This window comes from Notolabrus celidotus, chromosome 16 (assembly GCF_009762535.1).
Source record: "Notolabrus celidotus isolate fNotCel1 chromosome 16, fNotCel1.pri, whole genome shotgun sequence".
In the NCBI taxonomy this organism is placed as follows: Eukaryota; Metazoa; Chordata; class Actinopteri; order Labriformes; family Labridae; genus Notolabrus; species Notolabrus celidotus.
In genome coordinates, this window is record NC_048287.1 from 26,808,996 (window position 1) to 26,828,498 (window position 19,503).

A 19,503-nucleotide genomic window follows, 5' to 3' on the forward strand; every position below is an offset into this window, starting at 1 on the left:
ATGCCATCAGAACAAATAGATGCATTTCCTTTGTCTGCTTTCTAGAATAGTGAGAGTATACATACATGGAAGTGTGACAACTGAAAAGCATATTTTCAGAGGGCACAGCTCTTCCTTTCTGCCACATCCTGACTCAGACGACTCAATCGTATTGTTTCAGGCGACACTTTGATGTCTGTGCCTGGGGCAACTCCAGATGTCAATCAAATTGTGGACCGCCACGCCCACACAGACTTGAAAAGTGTCTTAAAAGTCGATTTCAACTCAAATATCATACATTTTTTACTGTTTCAGCCAAATGCATGCATAGTGTGTCTTTTAGCAGCATGACTCCACAAAACAGATGTGTCTCATGCCCTGGCTTGCTGTATGAACTGTCAGTATTTGTCTAACAAGTGCAGCAGAAGCGGAAGTATGTCTGCAGGGAGTGTCCGCTGTAACAATCATTGAATTAAACCTGACAGTAATCTGACGCTAATCCATCATTCCTCATCCTGCAGAAGTCTGTAATGGTTATAGATAACAGCCTCTGTGTGGCTGCTTTGTTTGTACAGATCTATCTCTCCAAGTGTAAAATGTAAACAAAAAGGCTTAAAACACCAACAATGACACAAGTCAGTGAAAAAACACCAAGCAATTAAAAACCATGTAAAGGATTCTTTCATGCTTTTTTAATTTCAAAGAAACCGTCTGTGCACTCATGTCAAAAGCGTATTTTAAAGGTTATTTGAGGATCTTTTCAACACCTTTGTTGAGAAACAGGACAGTAGAGTGAGTGGAATACAGGGAAAAGGGATTTTGAAATCACGAGGCAAAGGGCAGGGTGGAATTTTAACCCAGGGCTGCTGCTTTAAGGACTAAAGTCTCTGTAGAGGGGCGGTCGATTGAACCACTGAGCTAAATCTGCACCCCAAACATGTTAAAAGAAAAACTAATTTAATTCTACATCTGAAGTTAAGTAATTTCAAGGAGAGGCTGCTTTAACTGGGTAGTTGTCTTTTTAAAGCCCCTGTGAGGAGCTTTCTATTTGTGTTGCTTTTGGCGCCCCCTGTGGACAAAGTGATAATCTTTGCTGATCTTGTCCCAGAAAAAATGTCATGCTGCTCCTTTAACAGTCACTTATCAGTATATTTGCTCAAGATATTTGAAAATGTTTTCTTAACACTGCTTAGATTGACTCGTCTGACACTGACTCCCTCGCAGCGGTTACAGAAAATAAAAATGACCATGTAGAGATTATCAACCTTTTTAGCCAATAGTCTCGTTTGCTTTTAGAAACTCCTCACAGGACCTCACACATCTCTTCATCTCTTGTTTAACAGATGTCTGACAGCAGCGAGGACACAATCGGGTACAAAAATGGAGCGGCTTACACCAGCATCAACCGCACTCACAGAGCCTCTCCTGGTCTGAAGGGCACCTTTGACGTGGAGATTTATGGCGAAAGTGTTGAAGGTACTGTTAATGAACATTCTTTATATATCTGATAAACGCACGTTGTTGAAGAGATAGCATCAGCTGAAAGTTTGAACTGCCAGCGACTCTATATGGAGCCTTTGACTTTATTCTACCTGTATGACAGTGTTGACGTTGTGTTGAGTGACGTTAACCTGATTGAAACGGTGTTCATGGTCTGTTTTCAAGGCTTCTTTGTCTGCTTTAATGAGTGCTTCATGTACAGAAAACAAAGACAGGGAAAGGACTTGTGTAATTTTTTGATCAGTGACTTCACTTTCAGATGTGCAGTCTTTTTTAAAACAAACAATCTTACACTTATAAATGAAAAATCTGCAAAAAATACAGCATTTTGAAGTGATAAAAGAATGCATCCAGAGATTTTTCAAAACTTCAGGTAATAATTTGTGAGTGTGTCTTTCATTCAATAACTGTTTTGTCTGTTTTGTGATAACCAGATGTGGTTCCAACTTTGAGTAATGTGTATTACCCCATTTCTGCACCCAGTATGCTATTCAAGGCGTTTATATCACACTCAGTGCTTGTTCTCAGGTCTCTCTGTGGACATCAGCCAGGAGGACCTGACTTACGCTCTGCAGGGGATCCCAGGGATGGGTGTGATTAGCGTTTCGAAGCAGGGAAGCTGCAGACGACCCGTCTGGAAGGTGACATGGCTCACAAAGTCCGGAAACCAGCCTGAGTTGAAGGTCAGACTCTTTGCTTTTTTAGATTTCTGCATCTTATAGTCTTACACAGCCAGAAATGCAGTTACATCCCTGCATTAATTCATGAAGTCTGTACTACAAACATAACATGTGCATTTATGGAGGATCTTTTAGATGAAGGGGCTGTGTTAACTACCTAATTTGAGCATTACTGTTTTCTTCACACTATATTGTTTATCTGGGTGATCTTATCTTTATCAGATAACATTTGATTCTTCTATTTATTTTCAATCTACAGCTGCTTCCAAGTTTGCTTCTCTCTGCCCTGATTGATATTTGTATAAGTAGTGAATAATGCCAGTAGAACTGCAGTAGTATTGTAGCAGCAGTAACAGCCCTGTTAGACAGACTGATCATACAGTAACAAAGGTGTTGTTGAAGGTTTTATTTCCACAATTTACTCTTTGTGTTCCCCTCCAACTGTTAATGTTTCAACAGGTTTTAAGAAAATTGCAGCTTGCCTTGACACCTAACTGTATTTATTTCATGCCAGGTTAACACCTCAAAGGTTATCGGCAACAAGATAAACTTCGACGTCCGTGAGAAGACGAGGGGAGGTCTGAAAGTGGTCAGCCTGAGAGGAGAGGCCGTACGGACCTGGGAAACCAAACCTCAGGTATATCAGTGATTCAGACACCCTCGGGTACATCAGGGTTGGGTTTCTCCATTGTTGGTGTCTGTCAAATGTCTGCTCTGCTGCTGATTGCTGGCTGTGTTTGTTAAGTACACATCCTGCAGAGTGAGAACTATTTTTATCTGTCATTGCATTCTGCTGCTGTGTTCACACATTTCATGCCTCCAGGCGAGATTTTATTGTTATGTTTGCACGCTACTAAATAACTGTTTCACATTATGTGCTTGAATTGAATGACAGCTAGCTACAATAATGACCTTAATAGTTACCCTGTTATGACTGTCACTGTGGTAGTGTCACCGTTACTGATTATCCTAACCTGGTTTGTGTTTCTGCTTTGATGTAAAATCAAGAATTGAACGGGGATTTTTTTGGATGCTGTTTGCAGGTTGAGGTCTACATCAACGGCATCCCCTCAAACTGTGTTGGTGATTGTGGGTTTGAGTGGTCTGAGGACAAGACTCCTGTTTTGACCGGAATCAGCCCATCTGAAGGTGCCGTGATATAAGAACATTTTGTACTGATTATTACTGATTTATTACAGAAGATTATTAGGGACACTGGGACAAATTGGAGGCTAGTCCAGTAAAAAAATAAAATACAAATTATTTTATTTAGTATTAATTATTTTTACTTTATATTGTATTTATTTTATAGAATAAAAAATATTTTATTTATTTTTTAAGTGTTACTTTGAAGGCAGAATTCTGACTTAAAAAAATTATTGATTTGTTACTGGTCTTTTTTTTTACTTGCTTAACCTTCCAAAAAAGTTTGGTGGGCCTAATCCTCTTCCATAGATTATGAATTAAGTTTTACAGCTTGATTTATTTCACCCATTAAAGTTCTTAAACACATTAAACAGCTCTGACAACATTTTAAAAAGTTAAGGCCTTAAAATGATTTATTTTTTGCATGTCTGGATTTTTTTTAAGCGCTGAATATATATTAAAAAAAAAGAGCTTAATGTGTTCATAAGTTGTCTCATATTCTTTAAATATTTCTGAACTAGTTGAGAACAATATTGTTAATTTTCAGGATCAAATGGCCTTGGGACTCTTCTGACTGTTACCGGGATGGGCTTCGGTGATGAAAACGCTGACATCTTTGTGGGAAACACCAAGTGTCAAGTTGAACAGACCACAGGTACATGAAAGACTCTTAAATACTGTGTCGCTAAACTAATTTAACTTTGACTTATCAAGAGAAATGTGTTAAACTTATAGTGCCTGTATGTATTTCAGCTACCACTCAGGTGTGCAGACTCGGCAGCTCCAGTGCGGGTACTTACCCCGTGTCAGTCAGCTTCCCCTCTCTGGGTAACACAAGCTACCCTGACGGCAAAATGTTCGACTTCACCTACAAGCTTGTTGTGTCCTCGTTCTCCCCGCTCTCCGGGAGTCTGGCAGGTAAAACAATATTTCAGAAAAATACCAGCATACCTCATGCATGTTTAGCAGATAAGGACTTTAAATTTTCACATCACAAGTTTCACAATCAGGTTTCTTTCCAATCAATTTACAGATACAAACAACTTTTATATGGCTTTTGAGATTTGGTGCAAAAACAATGAACACAGCAGTAGAATAAAAACAAATTAGAAAGCTTTTTAACACCAGAACTCCTACTGTCATGAAAGTTCAATAGAATAAGATGAAAATAATACAAAATAGATAAATGAAACAAAAACAATATAATAGAAAATATGTTTACTTGTGCAAGGGTTTGCAGCAAGGTGTGAGCACACAAGTCTTGCAGGATAGAATGTAAAAAGTGCACAATGTAACATTTTAACCAACGTTTTCTGTCTTTATCAGGAGGCACGCTGCTGACAGTGGAAGGTTACGGCTTCAGCAAGAACTCCACAGTTACAGTCGGTGGTGAAGAGTGCACAGTGGTTGATGCAGGAGCCACTCAGCTATCATGCAGAACACCATCTGTAAGTACGCAGGCTTTAAACTGCTGCTTCTGCCTTCATTCTCTAATATGACTGCTTTTATGTGGATGCATAGACTTAGCTCCTCCAATAAAGTATAGACCTCATTGTCAGAGATAAGGACGCTCTGGTTGCTGGTTTGATTCTGTTGTACCCCATCCTAAGGCAGCCCTATGGGGTGAGAAATATCCTCAAATGACCCAATAAAATCACAGAAAACATCTTAAACACCCAAAAATCACCAGATGTATTAATACAAATGCAAGTAATTAAAGAAAGACACATTTATTTAAAGAAACAAAAACTTTTAAGACACATTAAAGCCATATCTCCGAGGCTTAGATACAAGAAGTCTCGACTCCAACAGCCTCTGTCTTCTGCAGGCAGCACTTGGACTTTTAAACACCCAGGGCCAGGTGTTCCTAATTGCTGATCATTGATTTCACCTGGGAATCAAACATTTTATATAGAGATAGGTTGCTCTACTGATTCAGCTGGTTCCCAAGTTAGTAACTCACTGATTTGGTTTTGTAATGACGCAGTAAATTACACTTTCTTTGTGTTTTCATGTTTTATGGTCTAATAGTTAATTACAGATGAAATATGTATAAAAAAATATATTAAAAATGTAGTTTTAAATAAGTAATAAAATCAGCCACCTCATTCAAAAGCACCAGTCATTAATATTCAAAGTTAGTCACATTAACCTCTTGAGCTACTGGTCTTAAAATATGAAGGAAGCCTGAAGCATCAAAATCTCTTTAAGTTTTTTACAGTTTTTAAAACAGCCTCTGTGTTATCGTCGCCTCTTTTTAACCTGCAGGAGTGTACAAGACCATAAGTCAGAGGACTGTCTATCTCTATGTAATTACTGTTAACGCCTGTCAGCACTGTCACCGGGTCAAATTCTGACAAAATGATTTACAGGCTGCACACCGGAGGAGCCTTTGTTTGGATTTTCTTTGGCAAAGCTTCACAAAGGTGACATGTTTGACAGATTAAAGGAAGCAGGACAAGTTTTTTTATTCAGAGAACATTTGACATTTGTCACGCATGCTCAAGACAGAATCATTACGTGTTAGAGGCGCCACTTTGTCCGGGGGGTGCGCCAAAATCGTCACATAATTCCTCTCATATCTCATGTTGCTTTTATAACTCTTCAATCGTATTTTATTTGTAAAAGTTCAACTATTCACTGGTTAATAAATGCTTCATCTATTGTTTCAGGGATCTGCAGGAGCAAAGACAGTCATAGTGGAGTTGGGAAACATGAGTGTGACAGCCAGCAGCTCATTCACCTACGACACTAAACTCACACCTCAGATCTCAGGGATGAGTCCCAGCACTGCCACTGTGACAGGTGAGTGGAGTCATTTATATGGAAGCACCCCTCGACACAATTCATGCATTTGATATCTTGTTATTATGGCACAATCGTTATGGAGTGAATGTGACAGAATGCTTGAATGTAATCGCTTTCTTCCTCAAAGGTCAATAGAAATCATATCTGCCCTGTTTATGCACCAGATATTAAATCTCAGCTCCCTTTCACATTCATTAAAGAAGAAAAGGATATTATGTTTACTTAATGTGAGCTTATGCAACGCCTCCCAACACCTTATTTTTCTTGCAAACAAAATGCCGATCTGCTGGTTAATTAAATCTCAAACTCTTTAAACAAATCAGAAAGATGCAGATCTCCTGAAGGGACATTTATTCATTTAGAAGAATTTCATTTGCTCACTTCAGTGTTTGACAACGCAACAAATTGGATACACATCTTCACTAAATAGAGTATACACTGTCCATGAACAAACACGAGCAGGAAGAAGAAAAACTGATAATACCTGCCCCTCCCCTTAATCACAACATAATCACCTTCTCTTTTCACCAAACATCAAATTTCACAATAAACACTGAAACAATCAAATACAGATTTACTGGATGAGTTTTTAGTTCCCCATTGTATTACCTTTTAACATTATTTTAAACTGTAAAATATTAGAGCAGCATTTTATATCATCCTCCAGAGAATTCCAAAGTTTAACTCCACAAACTGAAACACACGTTTGCTTTATTGTAGTGCGTGTGTTTGGACTTTTGAAATTAAATTTCCGTCTATGATCCTCCTCATGAGATGTAAACACAAGCAACTTCTGTAAGTTTTCAGGTAATAATCTGTTTCTGGCTTTAAACATAAATAATAATGTTTTAAAGCTAACTAGATCTTTATATTTCAACAAATAGGAGCTGATAAACAAACTGTTAGTATGTTCTCTAACATTCACCTTATTTATAAGTCTAATTGCTCTATTCTGTAACACATACACAGGTTTAATATTTTATATCAGTCAAGTGTTGCCCCATACCTCCGAGCAATAACTAAAATATGGAAGAGCAAGTGAACAGTACAAAATACGAAGAGATGCAGAATCCAAACTGTCCTTGGCCCTGCCTAAAACACCAACACATGTACTCACTTTCCTCTTCATATATGGAGGAAAAAAACTTTTGAGAAACTTTTGCAAGATCGAGCATAAGTTTTCATTTAGATGAATACCTTATACATCCAGTATATCCATAGATCAGGCCTTCTGTGATCAATTACTCATCAGCATAACAGTGATTTTACAAAACTGACTCCTCTTTTAAACCAGTGGTTCCAAAAGTGGGGGTTGGGACCCCTGGGTGGGTTGCGAGACACTTAAGGGGGAATCATTAGATGCCTTCCAAAAAAAAAAAAAAAAAAAAAATTCTAGGAATCTTAAATACCATTTTTGTACCCACTGTTTTCAAATAAAACCATGCAAATAAAAAATCAGCCCTAAGGAAATGATGCTTCTACTGGCCTTTATTAACTTACAAAGAAATATGTAGGTTTTTGGATCGGCCTACTAGTTCTTGCACCATCGAACCACCTCAGGACAATGGGGGGTCTGCGGTCTCTGGCGTTGTTATTTTGGGGGTCGTGGGCCAAAAAGTACGAGAACCCTTGTTTTAAACCCTAGTCAGGTAGACAGCGAGCTACAACATGAGTCTCAGTTGTAGGAAAAGAAAACTCAGACCTCTGAGTTGTATAACGAACAGAAGCTGCTGTGTACGGACGGTTATAGCTTGATCGCCAGGGAACTTGTACATTATCGTAGGATAGACTTGGGTTGCCTTTTGTCTTCATTTTTTTTGTTATCATCCCTTCTGATTTGCATTGTGGGATATTTATGCTGCTGTAAAGTCCAGTGCTTGCTCAAGGTAAAACTCCTGAGACATGATGTTCAGTTTATGTAATTTAATCACACACTAAGGTTTCAAAAATACTTCAAAACAAAGAAAGATGTCAAGTATTGTTTGCGTACTTGACAGAGCACGGATATGTAAGTGTAACAATGTTTCTTCAAACAACATGATGCAATGAATCTCAGTTGAGGTTCTGTTACTTTGTGATTGACTGCTTCTCGAGCTGTTGATGAAAATAATTTAACAACGTAATTATACGTGTCAGAGTGAAGGAGTAGCTTATTATGGCGTCATTGTTAACAGCTGATCTGTGACTCCCCTGTCAAAGGGATCTCAGAGGAATGTGTGGAAACCTTTTCACTGTGACTTCATGAGTTTTGTTCAAAAGTCCTGTAATGTGGACTTGCAGGTTTTTTCTGTTTTTGTCCTTCACGCTAGCTAAACCTTGAGAATCTGAGCTGAAGTCACGGACTTGTCACCCCACGTAATTAAAGTATGTGTGGAAAGCATCACCATAATGAGAATACCTGTTAACCTGCAGGACAGTCAGTGGCACTATTAAAAGATAAAGTAGAATCAGTGAGGTGACAGGTGCTAATTATCTCAGCATCTGAATGACAGAAGCTCTTCAGTGGTGATGAGCTGCTGACACTTTAATTTTTTGGCTTCTTTTGTTTAGGAGTACAAGCTTTGAACATCACAGGTTCAAACCTGGGAGAACAAGACAACAACAGCATGGTGCTGGTAGGCAGCAAGAAGTGCGTGATAGTGCAGTGGACAGAGACCAAGATTGATTGCCTCCTCCCTCTGCTGCCACCCGACCGGTACAAGGTGTATGTACAGGTTGGCAACAGTGGCTACCCACAAACAAGGTGAAGGATTACACACTCAGTGATTTGGAAAAATACTTCCACTGTCACAAGTTCATCTGATATGTACGATGAAACAGCGCTGATAAGGTTGCTGTTTAAAATATTGCAGGCCACATGTGAGCTTTTGATGAACAATGTTTAGATGCAGTGAAAGAGCTGAAGATAAGGATGTTTTCAGAACTGTTAGATATGTTTATGTTGAACAAAATGTACTCTGATAAAAATCCAACAGCAATCATAATAACCCAAAACTGATACAGACGACAAATCAAATGATTCAAAATCTTGTTTGTTACTTTTATATATCACATAATTATTTATTGGTGCACTTTACTTAAAGCTCCTGTGATGACTGAAATTAAAATTGATGGTCCTTTATTACCCAGATAAGCAAACAAGACTGATGACTTCTGTGCACATTTTTAAAGCTTGTAATCACCACCGCAGGGTAGGTGTCAGATGAACTCAGTTACAACAAGCTGCTGAAAATAGCAGACACCACTTTGTTTACAGCATAGATTCACACTGAGTGATACTGTTGGCTGTTAAAAAACAAAAAGGAGGATGAAATTTGTTTTAAAAAAGAACAACCTCTGCATGTTTTTGGACAAAATTAGCAGAGTGGTAAGAGGTCATGCTTTGTCCACAGGAAGCACCAAAATCAACACATAATAAAAGCCACTCAAAGGAGCTTTAAGTCAGTTATTAAAATCCACAACGAAAACAAAAAGATGGTGCATTTGAATCCTAATTTCATTCTCTGATTTTTCATTTCACAGCAGCGGAGTGAGCTCCACCATCGAATACATCCTGGAAATCAACAGTGCCTCCCCAGAGTTTGGATCTCTGCTGGGAGGAACTAGGCTGACTATCTCAGGATCTGGTTTCAGCACCAACATCTCTGACAACAAAGTGTCTGTCGGTAAGCAACGGGGAGCCCAGAAATGATGAATAGGATTTGATTTGATTTGATTTGATTTGATGTCCTTATTTCGATCATGTAAAAGTAAAATAGAAAAAAAACATACAAGTAGAAAAGAAGAAACAAAATCAATCAGTTCCATTATAACCACAGCAAGAGAAACCTTTTCAGATGTTTGTGTGAAATATCACAACAAGTTGCAGAAGAAACTAGTAGTGCCACTTACATTCCTTGATTTACTTTGATTTAAAAAATAAATCAGATTAACTGAATATAAAGGATAAACATTTGAAGTAAATATCCAAGATAATGGAAAAACACTTCTTTGAAGAACAATTATTTCCAAAAATGTATAAAACACTTTTATATCATCAGATGTGTTATTAATTAAGAACATGATCTCACCTCCTTTTTCTTGGTTTATCGTTTGACAGGAGAAGCTGAGTGTGAAGTGAAGACCGCTTCCACCAATGAACTGCAGTGTGTTTTGCAGTCGGAGGAGAAGACTCACATCGTCACCAACCAAGGATCCCACCGTAGTAAGTTTAGTTTTTGATCCTTTATGCAGGTCTTAAAGAGAATTGCCTTATTGAAAACTGCTATGAATAAATCTTACATGAACTGTGTATTTCTCTGTGTGTTATAGTTCTTGGACAGGGATATGCATGGAGTCCAGTCTCACAGATGGTGTACACTGGAGATACAGTCAAGTGGCTTATGGAAGCTCCAGCTTTCCAGCAAGTCAAGTACAGTGTATTCAGTGTTAGCAAACCAAGTGGCATCACCTATGAAGACGGAGTGTTCAACAGCGGAGATAGCACAGCAAAAGGTAAAACACTGTGTTACATAACACTACCTCTTAAGAACGGAAATGGAGCCCCCTTGTTTGCTATCAGTGTCACTTTAAAGAGTTTGTATAGATGAGTATGTTGTATCCAAAGCCAAACAAGCTTTGTAGTGACTGCAGGTTCGATTTTCTTTTTCAAAAAGACATGATGCTGTGAGATGTCTTTTTAAAAAAGACATTTTATTTGGGTGAGATCTGGAATAATGACTTGAAACATCAATCGTCCTCTGAGCGCCTTATTCTTTGCAAAGACTCTGACTGTCATACAGAGAGCGACAAACCCAGATGAAACAAAGCCTCCCTATGTAGTACAGAGTGGGAGTCTGTAGTCATGAGTTCCTCCTGCAGAAGATAAGGCTTAGTCAAATTGGCTCTTACCACCCTACGGTCGAGTTAAATCTGCAGCTTGTACTGTTTTGCATTGCATCATAGTCAATATTCTACTACCTCTACCTCATCAGGGGATTTTTTCTGCTTCACTTGATGTGTTTTGACATGATCTCAACTTCACTATCGTATGTGATAAGTGCCACAGGAGGCATGCCTTGAGTGAAGTGTTATGTTTTGACATGTCTGAGGAATAAATGATCAACGCTTCAGGATTTGATGTATGCCACATTTCTTGCTCCTCTCAGGGTCTTTCAGTTACCGCTTCACCAGCCCTGGTGAGTATTACTACAGCAGCGGAGACATCGGTGGAGGGAACCCTATGCAGGGAGTCGTGAAAGTCAAGGCTCGGGAGGAGAAGAGCAGGAAGGTCACTGTCCGCGTGGGAGGCATGGAGGCCAAACATGTTACCGGAGGCAAGTTTAAATACGTGGAGGAGATGCTATCTGTCCGCAGCATGTAAATCTAAATAAACAATGGATGCATCCTACTACAATGACTCTTTTAACACAGGTCTAATTGTTTATTTGACATACTCAAAGGAAAATAAATCAGATCATGAGATAAAGTTCATTCAAATCCATGTCAAAATGTGCAAATATTAAATAGATTAAATAATCTCCCCTTTAGGATCCACAAGCAGCTCCAAAGCAGTCCAGCAGTGTGTCGCCTCGACGCAATGCAAACTGTCCACCAACACCTCAGCCGTCATAACATTCAGCTCCACCGCCTGTGCCACCCCCACAGTCAGCTCCATCTCCCCCAACCAGGGGACATACCACCAGGCCATCCACATCCAGGGCTCAGGATTCAGCGACACAGACTGTGCGAATGAGGTTAGTATTGTTCTTATGACTCAAATGTCGATTTGAAACTCGATTTGATGCTGTGCTTGCGTGTCGTGGATTCACTTGCTCATATTACTCTCTGAGTGACCATCAACCCTCCTCCACCTGCCAGTACACACTCACCTTTTTTATCGTCTTCCTCAGAGAGAAGTTAGAGCTCAGGTTTGATTACTTGCATTCTTTTAAAGCAGAGAAGTGTTTGCTCCTGCTTTTGAGGAACAAACTTGACACCTTGACGCATTCAGGTCCCATTGTTTTCTCTGTGCCACCATATCGATCAGCGAATGTGTTGTGTGGTGTTTGGGTAAGATTAAAAAAGCAGGTGCTTCACTGCGCTGGTGTGAACATACAGTATGATGGCGTGTAAGAAGGCAGACCTCAAATCTAATATTTCACATGTACAATTTTTCACATGTATTCCCAGGGACAAAACCCCCTAATACTCAGACTTATGTGGTTATTATTGATAGGCTAGTTTTCCTGTCTAACAATTGATTCGACCCTGATTCGACAAACAGACATATCATATCTTACCTTCATTTGATAGGACAGTTGAAGAGAGACAGGAAATGTGGGAGGTAGAGAGCGGGGGAAGACATCAAACCTGTGACAGCTGCAATGAGGACAACAGCCTCCATTCATGGGGCGCACGCATGAACCGATGACCAATGTCATAGCGCCCTGGCATGTCACATCTTTGATAAAAAGAGCACTGAATCTTGTATTGTTCTTAACATAGGTGCAGAGAAAAATAAGACACTAGTTCCTGAAACACTTTGTCATTACACATTTATTACACCTTTGTTACACATGATTAAAGTTTTTATGGTCCCTTTTTTTAATGAATAGTACATGTTCCATAGACAATAATAGATAATAAGATAATATGGACGTAGTATTCGTGACGTCACCTATCTGTTTCTGAAGCGCTGTTTTGAGGCCAATCGTCGGCGGCAGCCATATTGCTGCTGTCGAGCGATTGTGACTTAAAGAGGCGGGCTTTGAGCCTCCTAGCCAACAGCTACAGTGTTCCCGCCTGTCAATCAAGTCAGCTGTTCCTCTCATTGGAAGACTCGTAATCTCAATATCTTCAAAAATTCTGCGTTAGAAAAAAATTCACCCCCTCACAGTGTGTGCGGATCGAGAAATGAGCTATCCAGACTACACTCGTCTTTTTTACCAGGCTGTAAACATGTTTATTTCTGCTGTAAAGATCAGCTTTTCTGAATTGGTGTGTATGTGGTTTCCGGTACTTCTGGAGCCAGCCTCAAGCAGATCCTCGATGAACTGCAGTTTTTAGCACTTCCGCATTGGACTCATATTTTTAGACCGGAGGTTGCTGCTTGGTTAGTTCCAGGTGAAATGATGAACGTCATTGTAAGATTAATCAATCAACCGGCTTTTATTTTGTTCCCTGCAGCTGATTAGTTGATTCACCATCAGTCTGTATTTCCCAGAGTGTTGTCAGTAATCTTAGACGGTTTTGTACCACAGATTTTATTTTTTTCATCGGGTGTTATTTTATCAAAAGCAGAAGCATTTCTTTCTGGTGAGTTCGCTCATCTTACACAAAAGTGAAGTTCACTCTATAAGCTCAAATGTGGTGTCTGTGTCCTGTAGGTGACAGTAGGAGGTCAGCCCTGTCAGGTCATCAACAGCTCCAACTCTGAGATCTACTGCCAACTGAGCAAACACAACGGACTCTCCATCGGTGTCCCTCACCCTGCAGCTGTCAGAGTCAACAACCTCGGCACAGCCATCATCACCGTGCCCAAAGAGCTGCACCGCCGTTTTGTGGTTCTGCCTGTGATTGATTCACTCTCGCCTCAAACCGGTAGCCCCACTGGCCACACTCGACTCCTCATCCACGGCTCTGGTTTCTCAGAGGAACAAGTGTCCGCAGCCGACATGCCATGCACCATCGTCTCTGTGAACTATACCTCTATCGTCTGCGACACCGCTCCTTCTCAGCCACGAAAAGGTGATGTCGTCTTCAAAATGGGCCGCATCCAAAGCGCTTGTGAATCAAGCTGCTCCTTTGAGTATTCCGCCTCCGTCACTCCTGTGGTCACAAGCATTTCCCCTGACAGCATCAGCGAGCCTTCAGCAGTCACCATCTCTGGCTCTGGGTTTGGCACCGATGAAGATGTCGTGGCAGTGTATGCGAGCAACACAGAGCTGCAGGTCACCTCGTCCACTAATAACAGCCTTTCAGTTCAAGTCGGCGCTCTCCCTGCAGGCGACCATCCAGTCACAGTGATTGTGAGAAGCAAAGGTCTTGCATCTGGTTCTGTCACCCTGAGCAGCCAAGCCAAAGCCGTCCTAAACCCCGAGGTGGGCAGCCTGGCAGGAGGAACAAATCTTGTCCTCACAGGAAACGGCTTTGCTCCCGGAAACACCCGCGTGATGATCGGTGGTAAGCTGTGTGAGATTAAGGAGGTGACATCTGCACGGCTGAGCTGCTTGACACCTCCTCACGACGAGGGGGTGGAGACTGTCAGCGTCCAGGTGTTTTCTGTGAAGTATCCTGCTCTCAACTTCAACTACTCTGCAGAGCACACTCCCATCATCAGCTCTGTCAGCCCTGCCACAGGTAACTATGGTGCTCTACATCCTACATCTACTATCCATGAAGACGTAGAAACATGAAGGCTTGACAGGAGGAGAGTTCACCCTGTTATTCAGACAAGAAATCCTTTGAAATTAATGTTTTCTAAGCTTTATGCAGAAAAAGGATATCTGTTTCTTTAAATAAAAAAAAGGCTTTCCAGGATAGTTGAAGTTGTGTTTCTGCGTCAAGAGTCATAAAGTTTTCAGAGCTGTATTTAACCCTTTGATTCCAACAATAATAATTAGGTCAGACATTCACCTTACAGCACCTGTGCATCATTTGATCTGATGAAAGCACATACTGCGTCTGCTTCCCTGAACAAAAAGACATTCTATATAACGTCTGCGAAACAGTGTATTAAGTTCATACTACATCAATCCAGTCCTGTGTCCCCTGTCTCTCATTACCTCGTCTCTCTCTCTGATTTTTACACACAGGGCCGAGCGGGGCTGTCCTCACGCTCACAGGTTCAGGATTTGGCAGCAACTCTCAGCACGTCCATGTCAGCATAAACAACATCCCCTGCAATGTGTCTGCAGTCTCTGACACAGAGGTTCAGTGCACCGCAGGAGATGGCCCAGGGGGGGCGCACAAGGTCATGCTGCATCACAGTGCCAAAGGTTATGCCCAGTCGGATGTCACGTTCAAGTACGAGCTGACGTTGAGCAGCGTGCAGCCCAATGAGGGTGAGAAAGAATTACCTGGACATGATTTAATGTCTTTATATCCCTGTAGGGTCCATAAGTTGTGCATCACGATAGGATACGTTACAATACATTATGATAGGATACAATACAATACATTATGATAGGATACAATACAATACATTATGATATGACACAATACAATACATTATGATACGACACAATACAATACATTATGATACAATACGATACGATACGATATGATACAATACGATACGATACAATACAATACGAAACGATACGATACGATACAATACATTATGATACGACACAATACAATACATTATGATACGATACGATACGATATGATATGATACGATACGATACAGTGCAATACGAAACGATACGATACGATACAATACGATACAATACGATACAATACGATACAATACATTATGATACGACACAATACAATACATTATGATACGACACAATACAATACATTATGATACGATACGATATGATACAATACGATACGATACAGTACAATACGAAACGATACGATATGATACAATATGATACAATACGATACAATACGATACAATACGATACAGTATGATACAACACAATATGATACGAAACGATACAATACGAAACGATGTAATATGATACAATACCATACAATACAATACAATACGATACAATACGATACAATACGAAATGAAACGATACGATACGATACAATACAATACGATACGATACAATACGATACGATACAATACGAAATGAAACGATACGATAATATACAATACCATACCATATGATACGATACAGTACAATACGATATGATACAATACGATACAATACAATAGGATACGATACGATAAGATCCGATACAATAGGACACAATACATTACGATACAATACAATAGGCTACAATAGGATACAATAGTATACGATACGATGAGATGCGATACAATATAATACAATACGATACAGTACAATACAATACGATTGGATACGATACGAAATGATACAATACGATACAACACAATATGACACGATAGGAAACGATACAATACGATACAATACGATACAATATGATACAATATGATACAATAGCATACAATACAAAACGATACAATACCATATGATACGATAAGATATGATACAATAGGATACAATCCGAAACGATACGATACAATAGGATACAATACAATAGAATACAATACAATACAATACAATACAATACAACACGATATGATACGATACGATAGGTTACGATCAGAACCAACACCTCTCCACCTCGTCACCCCCTTCAGACATCGGAGATGTTTGGAGGCAGGATTTTCTGTGGCTATTTATCAAAACATATTGCCTCTTTTACTTCTTAAAGTTCCCAGTGGAAACAAATACTAGTGCTGTTATTAAATACAAACATAAGTCTCTGTGAGAAGTTAGTCCTTGTCCTCTCAGACACACTTACCAGCGTTTAAGTCAAAAAATGAAGAGTTAATATATTATTTTGATAAGTTAGATTAATAGTATTTCAGTGGAGCTAATATAGCTGAGGATAAAGAAATTAATTTCACTTTTTTTAATAGAGGAGAAAAAAATTACAATGCTTATTATGAAGTTGGGTTGGTTGCATGAAGGCCTTTTAGAGCTACCATCAAGAGAGTTGACCTCATTGAGGCGACCGGTCTTTATAATTCCTTTAATTGTTAAACCATCAGTTGTTTTGATATTTTGCAGCTTCAGTCTTACTCCCTGCTTCCCTGAGTTTCTTCCTGCTGTGAGCCTTCCTATTGTTGTTTTTAAATGTTGTTCTTTCCACCCTCTTGTGTGATTCAGGTAGTTTTGGTGGTGGCGCTCTGCTGTCTGTTCAGGGTTCTGGCTTTGACCCGCTCAGCTCCACCGTCAGGATCTGCGGGGAGGAGTGTAGAGTGGACAGAAACATGTCGACATCGTCACGCCTGTACTGTGGGTCTCCGTACAACAACGGTAAGCTGAGGGGAGTTCACTTTGTCACAAGATTATCCAATCTGCTAAATCTAAGAATAAAGATGAAGTAAGATGAATGAAAAAAGATTTAGGATGCTTTATAAGGCATCGGTAAACAAGAGATTTGCTGCAAAAAGTAACGTACCATCCAAGATCAGAATTAACTGAGTTCTTCCTCACCAACATCTTCATCTTCAGTGTTGTTTATCGTAGCAGTGACCTTTTGTAGCAGGGTCACCAAACCTTTGATTTCAAGATGAGTCTCCCCCTCTCTCAAAAGAATCATATCATATGTCCGATAGAATTGTTTCTCTGTTTCAGTTCAGCTCAAACAGGAATTGTTTTATTCTGAGTCAGGGTCTGAAAATAGCAGAAACCAGCAGGGACACATTCCTTCTGGAGTAAAACTAAAAACATGATAATTTGACATTTTCTTAGAAAGAGGAGGATCAGCTTTATTCAAAGGTTCAGAGACAGTTAAATGATAACCCATCATCTTGTTTTAGGATCTAAAAGAGTGTACGTTTGCACAAGGTATGTCTGGGGCGCCGTCTTGCTTAGCAATTTGAGCGTGGGCCCTGAGTACAGAGAGTATAGAACTCGTTGCAGCAGTTGCTGGTTCAACGGCCGGCCATTAACATCACCCCGCTCTCTGCTCCCCACATTTCCAGTCTCTCTTTAGCTGTCCTGTCCAATAAGGGCAAACATAACTTTTAAAAAGCTATGTTTCCTCTCATAATGGTAGTATTTTGAGTAGTTAAGATGCTTATACACTCTTTTTATTTCACAGAGGACATGAAATGTTGTAACTGTGAAAACAATTAAAATCTTTGCATGAACAACAACCAATTTCAGCAAAAACAAAAGGCACCTTTGTTAATCCCCAAACAACAAAGTGCTGATTGGAGCTATTAAAGTTCTTCAGGCTCCTTTGGGGCTAAAGAAGAGGCTCCTCGACTTTCTAGTAAAGGTTTGAGTGTTCAAGGTTTTCTCAAGTTTGCAGTGGAAAGAATCTGTGCCTGCTGGTTTATAATTTTAGCTCCTGACTCATTATAACAAACCAGTTCTGTCCAAGATGAACTTAAACAGACACAGAAATCCATCAGGGAAGAATGCAATCAGCGTTTTATCACCAGAGAATGACAGGCACGTCAGATCAGACAATGACTCGTCATGGAGAAGAGAAATCTTAGGCTGTTTGTTATCTCTGAACACTCATCCTGATTCCTTCCTTTGTTGTTTCTGTCTCTCTGTCTGGGTGTCCTGTCTGCTCTCAGGCACTGACTCAGAGTTGAGTTGCGATGTTGCAGTCTTTAACCAGAATGATGCTGTCAACATATCGAATGGCTTCACCTACAAATCTCAGCTGACTCCGGTGATCTCCGAGGTTTCTCCACGCAGGGGAGGCACCGCTGGAGGCACGCTGCTCACAATCACCGGCTCCGGTTTCAGGTGCAGTGGAGTCAAAAAATCTCTGTAGAGGACTTATGACACAGTGGAGGGCCGCACCCAGATCATGGACCACTGGTCGAGAATTAAAAGCTCAGCTTACGTGAACAATAGCTTTCAGTTCATGGGACGTCTTTGCTTTCATTGGGGCTTAATGCAGAGATGTTTTTTCTCCAAACCGGAACTGAAAATGAAACACGAACTGATCATTCTAAAAACATACTTCTGTTCACTTAGTCTCACAGTTTCTGAAATTCAAAATGCCAAGAGTAAAGATGAAGGCACAGTTCAACATACATACAAACCATCAGCATCAAAAACACAAGATACCACTATGTGCAAATAACATACGATTACTGACCACATGGAGATGTTGTATGAAAATGAAACATTCTTTACTTTAACATTTAACAGACCTCAATACAGACTTCAATACATTTTGATTCATTTTTTCTCTTATAACTTCTTCAGGACATGAAATAATATTAAAAAACAGTAAAGAAAAATATGTTTGCTGCATCGAACAAATTTTAAGTATTGCATATAATCAAACCATAATATTGAAAACATCTGATAAAACATGGTATCATATGAATTGTTTAGGCAAAGATATTTTTTATGTTATCAAATAAAATACAATTATATAGTATAATATAACATAACATAATTTAACATAATGAAATATGATGTAGTAAAAAAAGAAAAATTATTATATGTTGTATTAAATTATGTCATATTATGTTATAATATATCATATTTTGTATTTTAATATATTATATTGTGTTATATCATATCTAATCTATTACATTACCTTACATAAATTACTACAGATCCTATAAAATCAAATTACTTGATGACTTTGCTTTATCGTCTTAAAACACATTTTCTTCATTAAGAAAAACAAAAATTGTTTAATAGAGATTCCTCTAAAAAAT

The 19,503-nt window shown here is 39.4% G+C and overlaps 1 protein-coding gene across 1 annotated transcript in view; it reads left to right on the top strand.

Annotated features, from left to right (window-relative positions):
* Window positions 1-19,503, top strand: part of LOC117828328 (fibrocystin-L-like) — a 57,315-nt gene that overhangs the window by 15,955 nt on the left and 21,857 nt on the right. The window contains exons 24-41 of the mRNA XM_034705368.1: window positions 1,323-1,455; window positions 2,008-2,162; window positions 2,674-2,796; window positions 3,203-3,308; window positions 3,853-3,960; window positions 4,059-4,223; window positions 4,632-4,753; window positions 5,978-6,110; window positions 8,664-8,856; window positions 9,636-9,778; window positions 10,213-10,317; window positions 10,425-10,607; window positions 11,261-11,428; window positions 11,643-11,848; window positions 13,481-14,453; window positions 14,909-15,157; window positions 16,970-17,119; window positions 18,397-18,571. Coding sequence (XP_034561259.1) covers window positions 1,323-1,455; window positions 2,008-2,162; window positions 2,674-2,796; window positions 3,203-3,308; window positions 3,853-3,960; window positions 4,059-4,223; window positions 4,632-4,753; window positions 5,978-6,110; window positions 8,664-8,856; window positions 9,636-9,778; window positions 10,213-10,317; window positions 10,425-10,607; window positions 11,261-11,428; window positions 11,643-11,848; window positions 13,481-14,453; window positions 14,909-15,157; window positions 16,970-17,119; window positions 18,397-18,571 — 3,590 coding nt within the window. The remainder of the gene's footprint in view (window positions 1-1,322; window positions 1,456-2,007; window positions 2,163-2,673; window positions 2,797-3,202; window positions 3,309-3,852; window positions 3,961-4,058; window positions 4,224-4,631; window positions 4,754-5,977; window positions 6,111-8,663; window positions 8,857-9,635; window positions 9,779-10,212; window positions 10,318-10,424; window positions 10,608-11,260; window positions 11,429-11,642; window positions 11,849-13,480; window positions 14,454-14,908; window positions 15,158-16,969; window positions 17,120-18,396; window positions 18,572-19,503) is intronic.